At 44.6% G+C, this 16,571-nt stretch overlaps 1 protein-coding gene across 1 annotated transcript in view; it reads left to right on the plus strand.

The window, feature by feature from the left end:
* The window catches only part of Antxrl (ANTXR like), a 37,744-nt gene extending 28,868 nt beyond the window's left edge, over nt 1–8,876 (plus strand). The window contains exons 12-17 of the mRNA XM_076835199.1: nt 3,943–4,083; nt 5,498–5,524; nt 6,628–6,732; nt 7,782–7,788; nt 7,991–8,083; nt 8,794–8,876. Coding sequence (XP_076691314.1) covers nt 3,943–4,083; nt 5,498–5,524; nt 6,628–6,732; nt 7,782–7,788; nt 7,991–8,083; nt 8,794–8,876 — 456 coding nt within the window. The remainder of the gene's footprint in view (nt 1–3,942; nt 4,084–5,497; nt 5,525–6,627; nt 6,733–7,781; nt 7,789–7,990; nt 8,084–8,793) is intronic.
* Nucleotides 8,877–16,571: the final 7,695 nt, after the last annotated feature.

Raw genomic sequence — 16,571 nt, forward strand, 5'->3', positions numbered from 1 at the left:
TACCATTGGTCTACCAGTCTGTTTTGGTGCCAATACTATGCTGATTCTGTTACTTTTGCTCTATAGTATATTTTAAGGTCTGGTATAGTGATGCCACCAGCTTCACTCTTCCTGATTTAGCTATTCTGAGTCTTTTTTTTCCAGATGAATTTTATGATTGCTTTTTCTATTTCTATGAAGAATGTCATTGGAATTTTGATCAGAATTGTATTAAATCTATATAGTGCTTTTGGGAGTATGGTCATTTTGATAATATTAATTCTGCCTATCCAAGAGCAAAGTAGATCTTTCCATCTTCTAAGGTCTTCTTTGATTTCTTTCTTTAGGGTTCTGTAGTTTTCATTGTATAGGTCTTTCACCTTTTTCATTAAGTTGATTCCCAGGTATTTTTTTAGGCTATTGAGAATAGGGTAGTTTTCCTTTCTGAGGATTTGTCACTGATATACAGGAATGCCTTTGATTTATGGGTGTTGATTTTATATCCTGCTACTTTGCTAAATTAATTTACTAGTTCTAGGAGTTTTCTGGTGGAATTTTTAGGATCTTCTAGGTATAGAATCATATCATCAGCAAATAGTGCAAATTTAAGTTCTTCTTTTCCTATGTGTAGCCTTTTAATTTCTTTCATTTATTTAATTGCTCTGGCCAGCATTTCGAGAACTATGTTGAATAGAAGTGGTGAAAGAGGGCACCCCTGTCTTGTTCCAGTTTTTGGAGGGAATGCCTTCAATTTTTCTCCATTTAGAATGATGTTGGCCTGAGGCTTAGCATAGATAGCCTTTACAATGTTGAGATATGTTCCTGTTATTTGTAGTTTTTCTAGTGTTTTGAACATAAAGAGTGCTATATTTTGTCAAATGTTTTTTCTGTGTCTATTGAGATGATCACATGATTTCTATCTTTAAGTCTATTGATGTGATGAATTACATTTATTGATTTCCGTATGTTGAAACAAACTTGCATCCCTGGGGTGAATCCCACTTGATCATGGTGCAAGATCTTTTTTATACATTTTTTAATTCAATTTGCCAGTTTTATACTGAGAATTTTTGCATCTATATTCATTAGAAATATTGGTCTGACATTTTCTTTCTTTGATGTGTTTTTGCCTGATTTTTGATTCAGAGTGATATTGGCATCATAGAATGAGTTTGAAAGTGCTGCCTCTTTTTCTATTTCCTGAAATAAATTGAAGAATATTGGTATTAGTTCTTCTTTAAAGGTCTTGTAGAACTCAGCTGTGTATTCAGCCGGTCCTGGGCTTTTTGATGGTATCTGCTATTTTGTCACTTGAAATTGATCTGTTTAAATTGTTGTATATCATCCTGATTCAATTTGGGCAAATTATATGACTATAGAAATTTGTTGATGCCTTCGATATTTTCTATTTTATTGATATTTTCTATTTTATTGGAGTACAAGTTTTCAAAATAATTTCTAATTATCTTCTGTATTTCTGTAGTGTCTGTTGTGATATTTCCTTTTTCATCACATATGTTAGTGATTTGAGTTTTCTCTCTCCCTCTGTTCATCAGCATGGGTAAGGGTTTGTAAATTGTATTTATATTTTTAATGAACAACTTTTTGTTCTGTCAAGTTTTTCAGTTGTTTCTTTTATATCAATTTCATTTATTTCAGCTCTGATTTTAATCATATTCTGTCTTCTGCTGCTTTTGGTATTGATTTGTTCTTTTTTTCTAGGATTTTGAGACATAATATTTGTCATTTATTTATTAGCTTTTTCTTCTTTTAAGAAATGAACTCCATGCAAGGAACTTTTCTCTTAGAACTGCCTTCATAGTGTCCCAGAGATTTCAATATGTTGTGTTCTCATTTACCTCTAAAAAATTTTAATCTCCTCCTTGATGTGTTCTGTAACCCATTGTTCATTCAGTACAATATTATTTAGTCTCCAGGTGTTGGAGTGGATTTTATTTATAATTTTATCATTGATTTCTAATTTCATTCCATTATGATCTGATAGAATGTAGGGTAGTATCTATACTTTTTTATATTTGATAAGAGTTGCTTAGTGGCATAGTATATGGTCTATTTTAGAAAAGGATCCATGTGTTGCTGAGAAGAAAGTGTATTCTCTCATTGAAGGATGAAATGTTCTATATATGTCAGTTAAGTCTGAGTTATTGATTCTATTATTGAGTTCTATAGTTTCTTTGTTTAGCTTTTGTTTGGAAGATCTATCTAGTGATGAAAAAGGTGTGTTAAGTCACACCAAATTATTGTGTTGAGGTCTATTTGACTCTTGAACTTAAGAAGAGTTTTTTTTGATGAACGTAGATGCTCCATTTTGGGAGGCATATATATTTATAATTGTTAAGTCTCGTTGGGCAGTATGTAGTATCCTCCTTTATCCTTTTTGATTGACTTTAGTTTGAATTCTACTTTATTTGATATGAAGAAGGAAACCTGTGCTTGCTTCCGCAGTCTATGTGAGTGGTATGATTTTTCCCAACCCTTCACCTTCAGTCTGTGGGTGTTTTTGTTTGTTTGTTTGTTTGTTTGTTTTCTATGAGTTGAGTCTTTTGGAGACAGTGTATTGTTGGGTCTTTTATTTTTTTTTCATCCAATCTGCTAATCTATGTCTTTTGATTGATAAGTTTAGGCCATTAACATTCAGGGTTATTATTGAGACATGATTTGTATTCCAAGTCATTTTTGTTTATTTTTGCTATTTAATGTGACTTGGTTTCTTCTCTGATTAGATTTTCCTTTAGTGTAATCCCTCTGCTGATTTTCATCATTGTTTTTCAGTTCCTCTTCATGAAATATTTTGCTGAGGATGTTCTGTAGTGCAGGCTTTCTACTTGTAAATTCTTTTAACTTTTGTTTATCATGGAAGATTTTTATTTCATCATCAAATCTAAAGCTTAGTTCTGATGGATGTAAGATTCTTGGTTGGCATCCATTTTCTTTCAGAGCTTGGTATATGTTGTTCCATGATCTCCTGGCATTAAGGATCTGGGTTGAAAATCTGCAGAAATACGAATTTGTCTCCCCCTATATGTGATCAGATTCCTCTCTCTTGTGGCTATTAAGATCCTATCTTTATTCTGTATGCCAGGCATTTTTATTATAATGTGCCTTGGTGTAGATCTGTTGTAATTTTGTACATTTGGTGTCCTGAAGATTCTTATATTTGGTTTTCCAATTCGTTCTTCATGCTTGGGAATTTTTTTGATATTATGTCATTAAAGAGATTGTACATTCCATTGGTTTGAAACTCTCTGCCTTCCTCTATCCCAATAACTCTTAGATTTGGTCTTTTGATTCGGTTTCATAATTCTTGGATGTTCTCTTCATGGTTTCTAGCTATCTTCACTGTGTGGTCATCTTTATTTTCCAGCTTGTTTACTTTGTTTTTATTATCTGATGTTTTTTCTTCCAGGTGATCTAGTCTTTTGGTAATGCTTCCTACTGAGATTTTTATTTGATTTATTGGATCCATCATTTCAAGTATTTCTGTTTTTTTTTCCAGAGTCTCTATCTCAAGAGAGATCGAAGTACTCTTTTGCTGCCTGAATTTGCTTTCTTACCTCTTTGTTGGAGTGATCAATATTTGCCTGTATTTGCTCATTCCGGGTCATTCTTTAATTCACTGCCCTGAGGACTGATGTGGGCAGGACAAAGTACTTTATTGTCAGCCGCGGTGAGCAGTGAGGGCCAGATTCATCAGACATGAGGCTTTAGGGACTTGTTTTTCTGGGCTCAGGGCATTCTATCCTCAGGACCAGAGGCAGCAGGGTCAGCAGCTCTCTCTGTACCCACTTATACCTTATCCCATATGCTCCCTGAAGGTCAGGCAACCTGAGAACTAAAAGTGGGACAGATAGGAAGCAGGGGGTGGGCCGTCAGGTGGAAGCCAATCAAGTCTTTCCCAGGGCCTGTGGCAATAGTGCTGTCAGGTCCATTCTTCTCTTACAGGGTACACTGGGCAACTTTGGAGTTCCTGTCCCCACCACTGTCAGCACCACTGTCAGCACCACTGTCAGCAGCACTGTCAGCAGCACTGTCAGCAGCACTGTCAGCAGCACTAACACTGCTGTCACAGGCATGAACGCTGCTGTAAGAAGCGATGTTATAACCACTGTCAGCAGCTCTGCCAGATTCTTTGTCAGACATTCTGTCACTGGCACTTACAGAATGATTTCAAAAGTGCCCTTCGACAAGCGCTTGCTTGCCTTGCTGCCACTTTTGCTACTGATCCCACTGTTGGTGTACTGTTGCTGGAGATACTTCTTCAGAGTGAGTATGTCCACCCACACAGCCCTGGGCTCAGGCAGAGGTCCGGCATCCAAAGCAGTTGCCCATGAGCTCTGAAGCTATCACAAGATCCAGTGAAGGCACAAACTGACCTCACATTCCCAGACTCTAGACACAGCTGGTTCATAGAGTGTCTCCTTCTGAGGCTATTAGAGTTGGCCTGGGAACCCTAGATACTGGTTTCAGGCCTGCCCTGAGACCTTGAGAGAGGACACTCAGAACCTCTGAGACCAGGAGGAACTCTTAGCAACTGATCAGGCCTTGGATGAACAAAGACCTGGGGCTGGCCTCTGTGTCAGAGGAAGAGGAGGAGAGGGACCCTGTGAAATGCACATGGCTCCAAATGCAGAGTGATGCTGGCGAGGAAGTTGTAGCAACCTCTGGGCCAGAGGAGCTGTTAAACCAACATGGATCTCTGCACCTTTGTAGTGCTTTCTGCCACTTCTTCATCTCCCATGGCTGAGTGCCAATGACTAGAGGCCCATGATGGGCTCCAGAGGTAGAGAAAGGAAGCAGGTACCCTCCTGGCCATGGGGAGCTCCCAGACCTGAGTTCATTCAGGGCATGAGAGTGAGATGTCACTGTGAGTAGGATGCAGTCAGTGTCCTGAGTACAGCAAAACAATAGCAAAGGACTGAGACTGGCACCTGGGGGCATTAGGGAAGGCAGAGGCTCTGGAGAACAGGGTTGGAAGGAACATCACAGAGAACTAGAGAATGGAAGCAGAAAGAGCTGATGTGGGAAGGACAACAGCCAGCACAGGGCAGGAGGGTCCTCATTGTGCACAGTGGGAGCAGTGAGCAGAGAAAGCCTATGACTGTCCCAAGGTGGGGAGGCAAGTGAGGGCACCAGAGACAGGATCTCCAGAGGAAGAGAGGCCAGAGTGTGTTCTGGCTCCAGGTAGGTTCTGGTTAGATGTGCAGCACTCCAGCAGCTGAGCCTCTCTAGGGGTAGCTTCTTGGCCTGGCTCATCTTCCATAACCCTTCTAGGAAGCATGAGACACCCGTTGGGTCAGGTGGAGCCTGCTAGACTGAGCACCATAGGCACAGGGAACCCCTGCCCCCCACCACACACACACACGCTCGCACACACACAACCAAAGCCAAGCCATGTTCCATTTCTTTGCTCCATCCCAGTGTCCCCTCTGACTGCAGAGCCCAGGCAGAATCCATGACACCCCTCCAGTTCCTGATTTTTGTCTGTTTAACATTCCAGGATATCTTGAAGCCACCACCAGAAAAGGTACGTGCAGGTTTGAATCATGACTTTGTTACTTACCTGAGAACACCACTGACCTTCAAAGAGGCATCATGAAGCCTGTGCCCTGGAGCTCAACCTACCTGGGGAAAGACAGTGGGAACAGAGGGTCAAAGAGGGCTCTGGGGAGGGCATTGACTAGGTTGATATCACCCAAACAACACCCCTCCAGGCACCCAGAAATTCTTAACCATGAATCTGTGCTACAAAAATAGTGCCTTGAAGGCATGTTCAGAAAATGTGATGATTTCTACTAAAATAAGTGGGCTTTTTGTGGGACTCAAAGGACTTACTGTAGAATGCTGAGCAATCAGGGAGCCTTTTGCAATAGGAACCTCAAGTTTCAGGTGCTCGTTCCCATCTCCAGACTCTGGAGGTTGGTTTGGCTCCTTTGAATGTGTCTTCATCCCTGTCTCCTGGCAGGGCTGGGGGTGGGTCTGGGTCAGGGGCACCTGGGACTGGAATGTGGAAGGAAGCTGGCCTCCCTGCCCAGGTGGAATCTGTGCTGGCTTCAAATTGGCCTGGGAAGGCTGCATCTGCACCTGCCATAGCCAGCTGGAGTGACAGGCATCTGCAGAGGCAGGGCCACTGAACAACACCCTCCAGCAAGGGAGTATCTGAGAGCTAAGAACACAGAAGTGAGGTCTTTGGCAGTTTGGGGAACAGTCAGATGTGCAAACAGGGGGACTTTTTACTGTTCTCCTGTGGCATATACTCCCCTTGGTGTGGGATGCTACTCACTTGTCTTTTCTCTTTTGGGGAGGGTACCAGGGATTGAACCAGGGTACTCAACCACTGAGCCATATCCCCCAGCCCTATATTCTATTTTTTTCAGAGACATGGTCTTACTGAGTTTCTTAGTGCCTTATTGTTAACGGAGGCTAGCTTTGAAATCTTGATCCTCCTGCCTCAGCTGCCCAAACTGCTGGGATTATAGGTGTGCACCACCATGCCTGGCTCATTGTTCTTTTCATGTAACCCAAAACATTATCCAAGCAGCCCCAAAGTGCAGGGTCCCCGTGCCAACAACCACATGTCCAGCTCCCCAGCACCCAGACTATGATGCAGAAAGGTATTTTCCTTCCTAGGACCCAGAAGAAGACAAACCACCTCCTCCACCACCTCCACCACCTATAAATACATGCCCCACAGTGATCGTCTCCTGTTGTGGGTGTGGACCCAGAGCAGTAGAGGTAAGAGGGGCCCATCAGTGGAAGTGCTGTGTCCCCCAGATTAGGAAGGACTTGAATTTGTGGAACTGTTCATTTCATGCCACAGAATAACCAGAGGCCCAAAACGTATGGCTAAGGAAGGCAGTAAAAATGAGGGTTCACCCCACACCAGCTTACTGTTCCATCAACAAGGGCTCTGTTATTAAAATCTGGAATTCTGGACTATGCAAATAGCTAACTTCTGGCCAGTCTCTATCTTCAAGAGACTTAACCCTGGAGAAGTGGGTTTTGTTTCAGGTTCCTGGTCCATGGTAGGTAAGACAAGAAAGTGACAAAGAGACTTTAAGTTTAAGGACAATACAAACAAAAAGGACCAGTGCTGAGCCACCTTCTTCCCACCATGAAAACCCCAGAAATGTCATTGCCCCCAGACAGGCCTGACTCCAGGCTATTTGTACAGGGCAAAGGAAAAGCACAACCCAGGACTCTACAGCTCACAAAGATAGAATGACAAGAGTCACAACAGGAAGAGGCACAGATACAGACCCTGAATTACATCACAAGTTGCCTGTGCAGGGGTTGAGCCCTAGGATATAATGTCAAAGCCTGAGAAGCCCTCCTTAGCTCAGAAGTGCCAGGGCCCATCTCGGTGAGGGAGAAGCAGGCCAGGCAACAAGCCTTGGGCCTGGACAAAGGTGCACAGGCTCCTACAAAATATGGTATTGAAGAAGGAAGAGCACCCAATTACCACCAGCTTTGTGCTCCTCCTCCCTGGTTCTGCCTGTCTTGATTGGATACATTACTCCTGCTGGGAGCTTCTAGCCCCTCTAAAGCCTCACAGACAGCTGAGAGGCCAGGCCAGCAACTCCCCTGATAATGGGCCACAAAGAAGACAAACATGCTCTCCAGAGGACAAGGCCACTACCGATGGTCTGTTCCAGTCTCAAGGCCTGGGCCTATCCACTCAGGGCCAGAGAGGCCTGAACTCCAGAGGCCATGTGCTTGAGGGCCTTCCATAGGTCAAGGTCTCCTCCTGGCCTCCTCACTGCCTTCCTCTTCTCTCTGTCCAGGTCTCAGGTACCTGCTCATAAGAAGGGCATTGATACCACTTTTCTACCCTCTCCCTGTGTGCCCCCCAAATTCAAATCCCCTCCTCTTCCTGGAACTCCTGCTCAAGACCCAAGGCCCACCACATGTTCCCTTTTGAGGACATCTGCTTGTCCACGACATATCCCTCTCTACATTTGTTTTTCAGGGCGATCCTGACTCCTGTTGCCAGTATGTCTACCCAAGCTGCCGCCCAATGCCAAGCTGCCGCCCAATGCCAAGCTGCCGCCCAATGCCATTGACTTGGTATCATCCCAGGGACCAGGTGAGCCAAACACGGGGATGCTCCCAATGGGAAGAATGGCCACCGTTGTGGCCCTTGAACAGTTGCCCTTTGGTACTGTGCCTCATAGCCTCAGAGCCATGACTGGGCCTATGCTAGAAGGAATGCCTAAGACATGGGACAGGTCATGTCCCTCATGAGTTTCCCTGACAGTGTATGTGCATGGCCCCTGTGCAGTCCTCCTGCTATTTACTGGAGACCAGCAGGGCTGGTGTATGTGGTTGATAGTTCTGTAGGGACAACACTGACCCTTTTACCAGGTGTTAAATCTCTGGTCTTCTTTTATCATCTGTGACATAGGGAAAAAAACACATCACTTAGTTGTCTTCCTTGGAATGTCACAATACGGATGGCTGTTATTTAGTGAGTCATCTGGTGGGCCAAAGGTGAGCCTCAGAACCTTCCCTGTTTTCATCGTCCTAGTAACTGTACAGAAGGTGCTAGTAGATTCCCAGTTTGCCTTGAGGGGCAAATCAAAGAAAAACTGAGTGACCTGTTCCATGTTCAAAGTCTAGGACTCAGAGAGTTGGACTTGAATTTGGGCCTGGTTCACTTCCTTCATTCACCCAGTTCCCTATGAGGTCAGCTTTATGACCTTGTGATGGTTATTCTCAAGTCACTGGAAGGCTGCCTTGATGAGGCCAGACCCTTGAGAGTTCTCTTCTGACTTTCCTTGGGGCTCATGTGCCCAGACCCTTCCCCCCATTCTCGAGCCTTCTACAAAGAGAAAGTGAAGGGCCTGGAGGATGACAGTCAGTGCCCAGGAACTCTGTGACTGCAGCTCAGGTAATACCACCTGAATGGAGTCAAACCCAGCCCTCATGGGCTGGGCGTGTGCATATTTAGTATGTCCATGCTGGCCGAAAGCCTCTGGATACTATTGATAAGAAGCGAATGAGAAGGCCTCTGTTGCTGGCTGACATGCAACAGGGCATAACTCGGTGATGGAGGCTCTGGGGCTCCCCAAGAGATTGTTCCACTCAGTGTCTTCATAAAGGCCATCAGGCCAAGCCAAGGTTGGCACAGATGACCATTCTCCATGTGCTTTCTCATGGAGCCTCTCCACCTTGCAATTGCCCCCATGCCCACACCGACACTCACCAGTCTTGTGCTCTGAACAAGAGGAGACACCCACCCCGAGAAGTTCCCTCAGGTAGTATGGACAGAACCAGATGGACAGCTGTGAAAATGTGGCACCTCAAGAAGAGGGAAAGCCAGAGGCCAAAAGTGGACATAGGAAAGAAGCCAGAAATGTCCTCCTGTCCAACAAGGTGTGAGTATGAGCAATTCCAGTGATCAGTCCTGTGAAACAAAAATTTGGAGGACAGTGGTCAAGTGATTGTATATAGAGAGTTTCCCATCTCTGCCCGGCCTCTCCATTGTCATCTCAGCATGTCCAACCTGAAATCTTATGGGCAGGAGTGTCCATCTCATGACACTAAGGTCAAAAATGTACACAGCCCATAGAAGGCCAGAAAGTTTCCCACAGCCACCCAAACAGTCAGTAGAAGCATCTAGAGTTACATGAAATCAACCCCATCTCTCACCTAAACCCAAGGAGACCCATAGCTATGCCTTACAGAAACCCCCTTATGGCTCTCTGCCACTGTCCATTTTGACATAGCCCCTCCCAACCACAGACCCACTGAGTGCCATGTAAGGCTTCTGTTGGGTTCCACGTAGTTAGGGATGCTGGGAGGAGTTCCAGGTCTCTCCTTTTAAGCTCTCAGTATACTGGTCCCAGGGCTTAAAGTGAGCCAGCCAATGAAGTGGATGAGTGGGTGTCAGGTGGGATCTACAGTCCTCTACAGGGCACAGGCAGCCTTCAACCCCCAGTCCTGCATATACATGGCCCAGCCTGCTTGGCAGGGCCAACCAGGTTCCTCCTTGAAGTCACTTGGCAATGTATTATCAGGACATGGCCTTCTTGTATAAACAGAAAGAGAGCCCTTGTTGTTGGGAACCTGAGAGACCAGGTTCCTCCTAACTGACTTTTCAGGTAGGATAAGTGATAAAGTTAGGATAAATGATTTATCCCTATCTTAGGAGCTCGAGCCTAGGTGTGATGTATGGCAGTATCAGTCAAGGAGCCTGCCCAGGATAAGTGCCAGCTATCTGTCATTGCAGGCCATCTCTGTCCCTTCATCTCTCTTCCTGATGTTCCTCTCCGGGCTTCACAAATGCCCTCTTGCAAGGTTTGGCAGGAAGTGGAATCAGCAGGGTTAGAGTCCTGACAGAACTGGCGGTGCCCTCCCTCCACCCACATTCCACCCAGAGGGAAGGCCGCTTCGAATCTCCTCTTCCTGACATGGAAAAGCAAACAGGCCTGGGGAGATGAATGAGCTCAGCAAGTTAATGAATCTGTTCAGATGGAGCTGGTCTTGAACTCACAGGAACTGCTATCTCCTAAAGTCTCATTTAGTTGCTTTTTTCAACAAATCCAGACATTTTTGCGCTTCGGCACATCATAACCCAAGAAATTCTAAAATGGCTCAATTTGCCCTAAAATTTGGCATTTTCGTAGCGAAAGCAGTCCATCTTGTTTACTTTCCACTTTTGTAAAATAAATGTGTTCCTCTGCCCCAGAGGAACTTTTCTAATGTGACCCCTTTGAGATCAACTCACACATGCATACAAAATGAAGCAGAAAGATTCAGTCCCGTTTGTTAATCTTAAGCCAAATCCTGCATCCCTTTAAGGGTAGGATTCTCTTCCTTCTTTGCCTTAGGTGGCAGTCATTACACAGGTAGAAAGTGTACCTCCTAAATCAGGAAAATCAGGCCAATGTGAAATCTCACTCTCGCTCCCTGAATAGTATACCTACAATAATGGCACAGGCTTTCCAATGAACACCTGTCCTGTGCCTGTCACTGAAGGAGGCCTGTCAGGATCTGGATCTCATCTCATTCTCACAGCAGCCCTGGAGGGATAGGAGCTGTATTGACATAGGCTCTGTTCTAAGTACTCTCCACAAACTGAGGCTTAACCAAACCAGCCACTCTATTGTTGGAAGGAAGCTACAGGCCCTACAAAGCCAAGTAACCGGGTCACAGCCACGCAACCATGAGGCAACAGGGCCAACATCCAATGGCCTGACTCCAATCTATTGGCCATATACGTGACTCCATCTTTGTCCTTGGAAATGGTTACTAGTCTGCATTTTTCAATGGTGGAAACCACAGTTGTGATATTTAGTGATGGGCTCAGCATGGCAGGGTTGCTAAATGGTATGACTGGGTTGTGAAGTGACTCCAGGGTAGGCTCACTTTCAAGTCCTGGCTCCTCTCCAATGTCATGTTATCAGGGTGATCTATGGAGGCATCTAGAAAATGGATCTTTTTACAGTACTAAATGTGATAGATGCAAATCATTTATGAATATTCATATCTTGATTTTTTTAAGGTCAGTTGCTGAGCTCCTTATAAATTTGAACTCATCTGTTTGTGGATAAAGCTGTTGTTCTGGATAGCAGTGTAACTTGATAATGAATGGGCCACAAGATGCATTCATGACCAAGGGATTACTGCATTTTCCTTCTTATTTTACCTATGGATTGAGGTATACCAATGGAGTGATGAAGCTGGGATTGGGCTTTAACTGCCCAAGATTCATACATAACTTATTGTTGTCCTGTAAGTCAGTGCTTTGTAGAATTCTCACATTCTAATAATGCCTCACCACCCTTATACATACTTGTTACTCCCTAGAAATACCAGGAAATCTAGAAATATTACAAAAATTCTAAAGCACTGACAGTGAGTGCTGTTAACCAAATATTTGCCAAACACTTTGTGGAATGTCCCATTACTGTGGAGTGGCTGAGTCAATGTGAGCAATATTATATTGCTGTCTTGGGTCTCTGCAATCAACAGCCAGAGAGGGAGACTTCTCGATTCTAGACACCTCTCTCCTCTCATTAAGTCTTCCTCATCAATTCACGGACAGTCTCTGCAAATAACTAGACTCCAGACTCTGCTGTTTGGAGACCCCTGTCTCCTCTTCATCAGTACACCTGCTGATCCGTACCTCTGCACTAGTGACCCGGGAGCCTGCTCTTGAAAAAGTCAGTCTTCCCACAGAAGGTGTTGAACACCAGGCCTATAGTGATTGTTCATCCTCTGGAGTAAATAGAGAGAAAAAAAAAAGAGCTATAAACAAACATAAAGGAATCTCTTATATTCATAGGAGAAAAAATACCTATGCGTAAGTATAACAAAAATGTACTTACCTATCATGAAAAAAAAATCAAAAAACTAGGCTGTTTGCAAAAGTAGATTTGAAAATATAAAAACTTGAACCGCAATGCTGACTTTTCCTCAAGGATTTCATGAACATAATACTACTGTACTGAAAATTGGAAGGAAACACTCTTAAGTAATTTGATCAAAATGATTCTAAAATTTACCTGAAATTCTACATAATTAAGAATAGCTAAGGAATTTTTGAAAAACAACACTGGGGAGAGAATATTTGCCTTGATCCTACCCTAAAACTTTAAGCTCCAGCAATTAAAATAACTAAAACAATCTCCAAGCAAAGTTATTCCAGGACCAAAAACAGGTGTGGCACCAACACAAGGTTAAACGATTGTCCTTGCACAGAAGTATTTATTGTGTAAAGGATTTAAAAATGTATGAGATGTTAGGCATCTAGGCCATTGATTGCTATGAAGCTGCTATATTTGTGAAGTCATTAATTTTAAAGCTTTGTTGCAGGCTTTACACAAAGTTGTGATTCTGGCAGTTTTTAGTGATAGCTCTTGTTAATCAGGCACATGTACATGAAATCTCCTCCTCCATAAACTCTCATCTTCTTGTATCATATCTTTCATTTTTGTTAGAGGTTGACCCAAGTGACTCCATTTTGAATATGATTTGATTTGATTAACAGAGAGCATCAACAAGACTACTCTGTCAGTCCTGACGGGTCCTGACTCCACTGCCTTAATCCAGGCAACTGAAGTCTTCTGGCCCAATTCCAGAAGCATCTCAGTGACTTCTCTTTCTTTTCTTCCCTACAGAGGTGCAACAACATTGTCTTGATGAAACCTCGTGTTGGACGGGTCCCCTGCAACTCAAAGATCGTCCTGCCACCCCTTAGGGAATACTGTCAGTTCACACAGGCACCCTGCTCCCCAAAGATCTGTCTTGCACCAAGCAGGGAATATTTCCCTGCCCCACAGGAACTGTGTACCTCAGGGGTCTGTCTTCAACCAGCTCGAGAGTGCTGCTCCATGCCACATACACCGTGCACCCCAAGGTTATGCATGCCACCCAGCAGGGATTGCATTTCCCTCAACAGCTACCCTCAGTGCCAGCAGCCCCCACCTAAGTACTCCCAGTCTTGCTTCAGAATACTGCCCCTGCTCCCTCCCTCTGCCCGGAAATCTATAGACTCCCTAGGTCACCCTCAGAACCCTCGCCCTACTTCTAAAGGACCCAAAACCTAAGATTAAGAGGTCTTTGTTGCTGAATTAGACACCTGTATTGAGTCTTGGTTTATAGTGCAAAGGTGCTGGGGTTTGCTGCTGATCAGTATAGGTGTGTCACCTGGAGAGATGCTCTAGTGTCTAAGATAAATTTATGCTTCACCAGCCAGAACAAAGTACTCTGGTATGTGGATAACACCAGGCATGGATGATGCCACTTCCAGCAGCCCTCTCACCAAGAGCTGAGAAGAAAAGGGCTTATGCCAAGTTCTCTATAAAAACAAAAGCCCCCAAAGTCTTTAAACACAAATACTCTCCTCAGTATCCTTCCTTCATTTGTTGCAAAAATAAGTACTTGTGTTTCTCATCCCTTGCCCTGCACATCTCTGGTTTCTATTTCTTGACTCCCAGAATTCTGAATGTGTTCTAGAAGGAGGCAACATTTCTTCTAGAAGTGAGACTTCTCCTTTCAGATACCTCACACTGTCTGACAGCACAGGGGATTTCAAAACTCCGAATTTCAGTGAAGGAGGTAAACCTCCCTTGTGTGCTCTTCAACACCAGAGAAGAAAACTAGTCCCACATCTGAGTTCACCTGCAGCATCCTGCCACCCAGAGTGTGCACCAGTGTCAGCATGGCCTCCCAGAACCCCCCCCCCCCCCACAGGCATGAGAGCCCTAAGGGGCCTTGATGTCCTCAGGAGGGTGGGAAACCATGGCCCAGGTGGCCAAGTCACTTCTAATTCATCTTGATAGTCGATTTAGTGGTAGCCTTGCAACCTTCCCCATAAAGTACATATATCTAATATTTTTCAGATGGGCTTTTGTAAGGCATTCTCAGGGGAAAATGTGCCAAGCTTTCGGTTATAAGTGGTATTGATTGATTTGGATGAATAGTAAAAACCATACTGTCTCTCCTATTTCCAAAGAAACAGGGTGTGCTGGAATGGCTTGTGTTATGTATGTAGGGGGTATTTGCAGACTTTCAAAATATCCTTTCCAGAAGTTACTATGTTTCGTCCTTCTCCAACTTGTCTGTCCTCCACTCTCTTGAGCTAACTACAGTCTGTGCCCCACATCTGAGTCCTATCAGCTGATGGGAACTGATCATCTTCCAACCTTCCAGGCCTGTCCCATCTGTGACAGCACATTTGCCTCCCAGCTGGGTATAGGAGGCATTCACACACTCTGGGAAAATAAGTCAAGTCAAAGCAAAGAAATGGACAAAGAAGCTCCAAACCTGGGATTGTGGACTCAGTGGTTTGGTTTGGTCCCATTTGGAGACCTATTCCCAGAGCAACCATGGATGGCTCAGAGCATAAGCAGCCGTTCCACATCTCACTTCCTGAGAATTGTCATGGGATATGAGCCCTAATTGGGTCAGCTTTTGAATGTTATTCTGTTTTTCTGTTTTTTTTGTTTTTGTCTGTTTTTGTTTTGTTTTGTTTTACAAAGAATAAAAACCTCTGATTTTGTATCTACATACAGAAAGACCAGAGTGGAATGTTCCCACTTTACTGCTGGTCAGGTAGAAGCGTTTTGGCCAAGGGTACCTGGAGACTGACTGGTAATTGGCACAGGGTCCAGAGAAGAGAGTCACAGACACACATGCCGGGGTAGGGTGGGATGCACATTTCACAGCAGCACACCCACTGTCTCTTCATCCAATCACCTTATAAACTCCAGGTTGCAGCTCCATTGTCATTCAGGGAACCCAATGTGAAGGGGGTCACTCCACCATGTGGGAACCTTCTGCGATGGCTTTCTGGTTAGCCAGAAGGAAAGGGCAGGCTTGACAAGGGGGCACCCATGTCCATGTGGCCCTGACTCCAGTGAGCTCAGACAAGCTCACCTAGGAGCTGGAGAGTTGATAATTACATCCAGCTGTGGCCCACCAATGAGCTTATGGGGATTTGTGGGCAGTTCTTAATCTGTGCCAGGCCCTAGTCACTGAGGATAATAATTCTGGGGCTTCATATCTCCTGGTGAATTCCTTCTTACATTGGCCCAAAACCTCAGTCATTCCAACCCTAGAAATAGACATCAGTGGAAGATTTGCATATAAGAGGCCAATTAATTCAGATCTTCCCCTGAGTAAGAGAGAGAATGAACCAAACCTACACAGAGAGGTGGACTTATGATATGCTATAGTGAACATTGCAGATCCACTAGAAAAGAAATCAGTGGGGATGAAGGGCTGTTCGCTGGAAGGAAAATGCAATTTAAGGTACTTTTCCTGAAAGTACTGAAATATCTTGAAACGTTAATGCTCGACCAAGCAGACCCTATGGGGGCAGTGGATGTGAAGAGGGACAGGGGTTGCCAGTGATGTGGTGGGCAGTCAGATCCTTGCCTTCTGCCAGGATCCTGAGACACAGTGAGAAGGTACACATGCTGTCAGAGTGTGGAGGACCAGGTCAGGTTGAGTGGCCAAGTCTTCTGCTCATAGCCCAGGTCCCTGTGTGCTTCCCATCAGGTTGCCCACCCTCTGCAGTTCGCCCCCCACCCTGATGGTTGCTCCGTGATGCAGCTACTTTTTTGCAGTGCATGATCACTATTCAGAGTGGCCCATTCAGAGCTTCCCTAGTGCAGGTGGGGCCTTTAGGTGTGATGCCCCTCCTCCACCCTTGGCCTGGGAGCTAGAGGATGTCCCAACAGAACACTGGAGTGTTTTGTAAACCTTGCTTTACCCTCATAGGTATCTGCTTCTGTGGCCCCACGAGTGAGTCCTTATATCCTCACCAACATTTTGTGAGCTTGCTTTTTTTTCCTTCCCATTTGATGGATCAGGAAACATTTCTGGGAACTTAATGAGAACTTCAGATCCCACAGCTTTTAAGTGGAAGAAACAGGAGTCTAAGCACAGATGCTGTCTGAAGAGACATCCTGGGAATTTCATCCTTGTCTCTTGGGTGACAGGGTGGAAACTGAAGGCCTCCCATAGAGGGTCACAGCCTAGAACATGTCACAGCCCTCTGCCAAGTCATTACTGGACTCCAAAAGAACTCCCAACATAGCTGGATGTAGGCCATGGCACTGAAC

Source organism: Callospermophilus lateralis, chromosome 15, assembly GCF_048772815.1.
Source record: "Callospermophilus lateralis isolate mCalLat2 chromosome 15, mCalLat2.hap1, whole genome shotgun sequence".
Taxonomy (NCBI): domain Eukaryota; kingdom Metazoa; phylum Chordata; class Mammalia; order Rodentia; family Sciuridae; genus Callospermophilus; species Callospermophilus lateralis.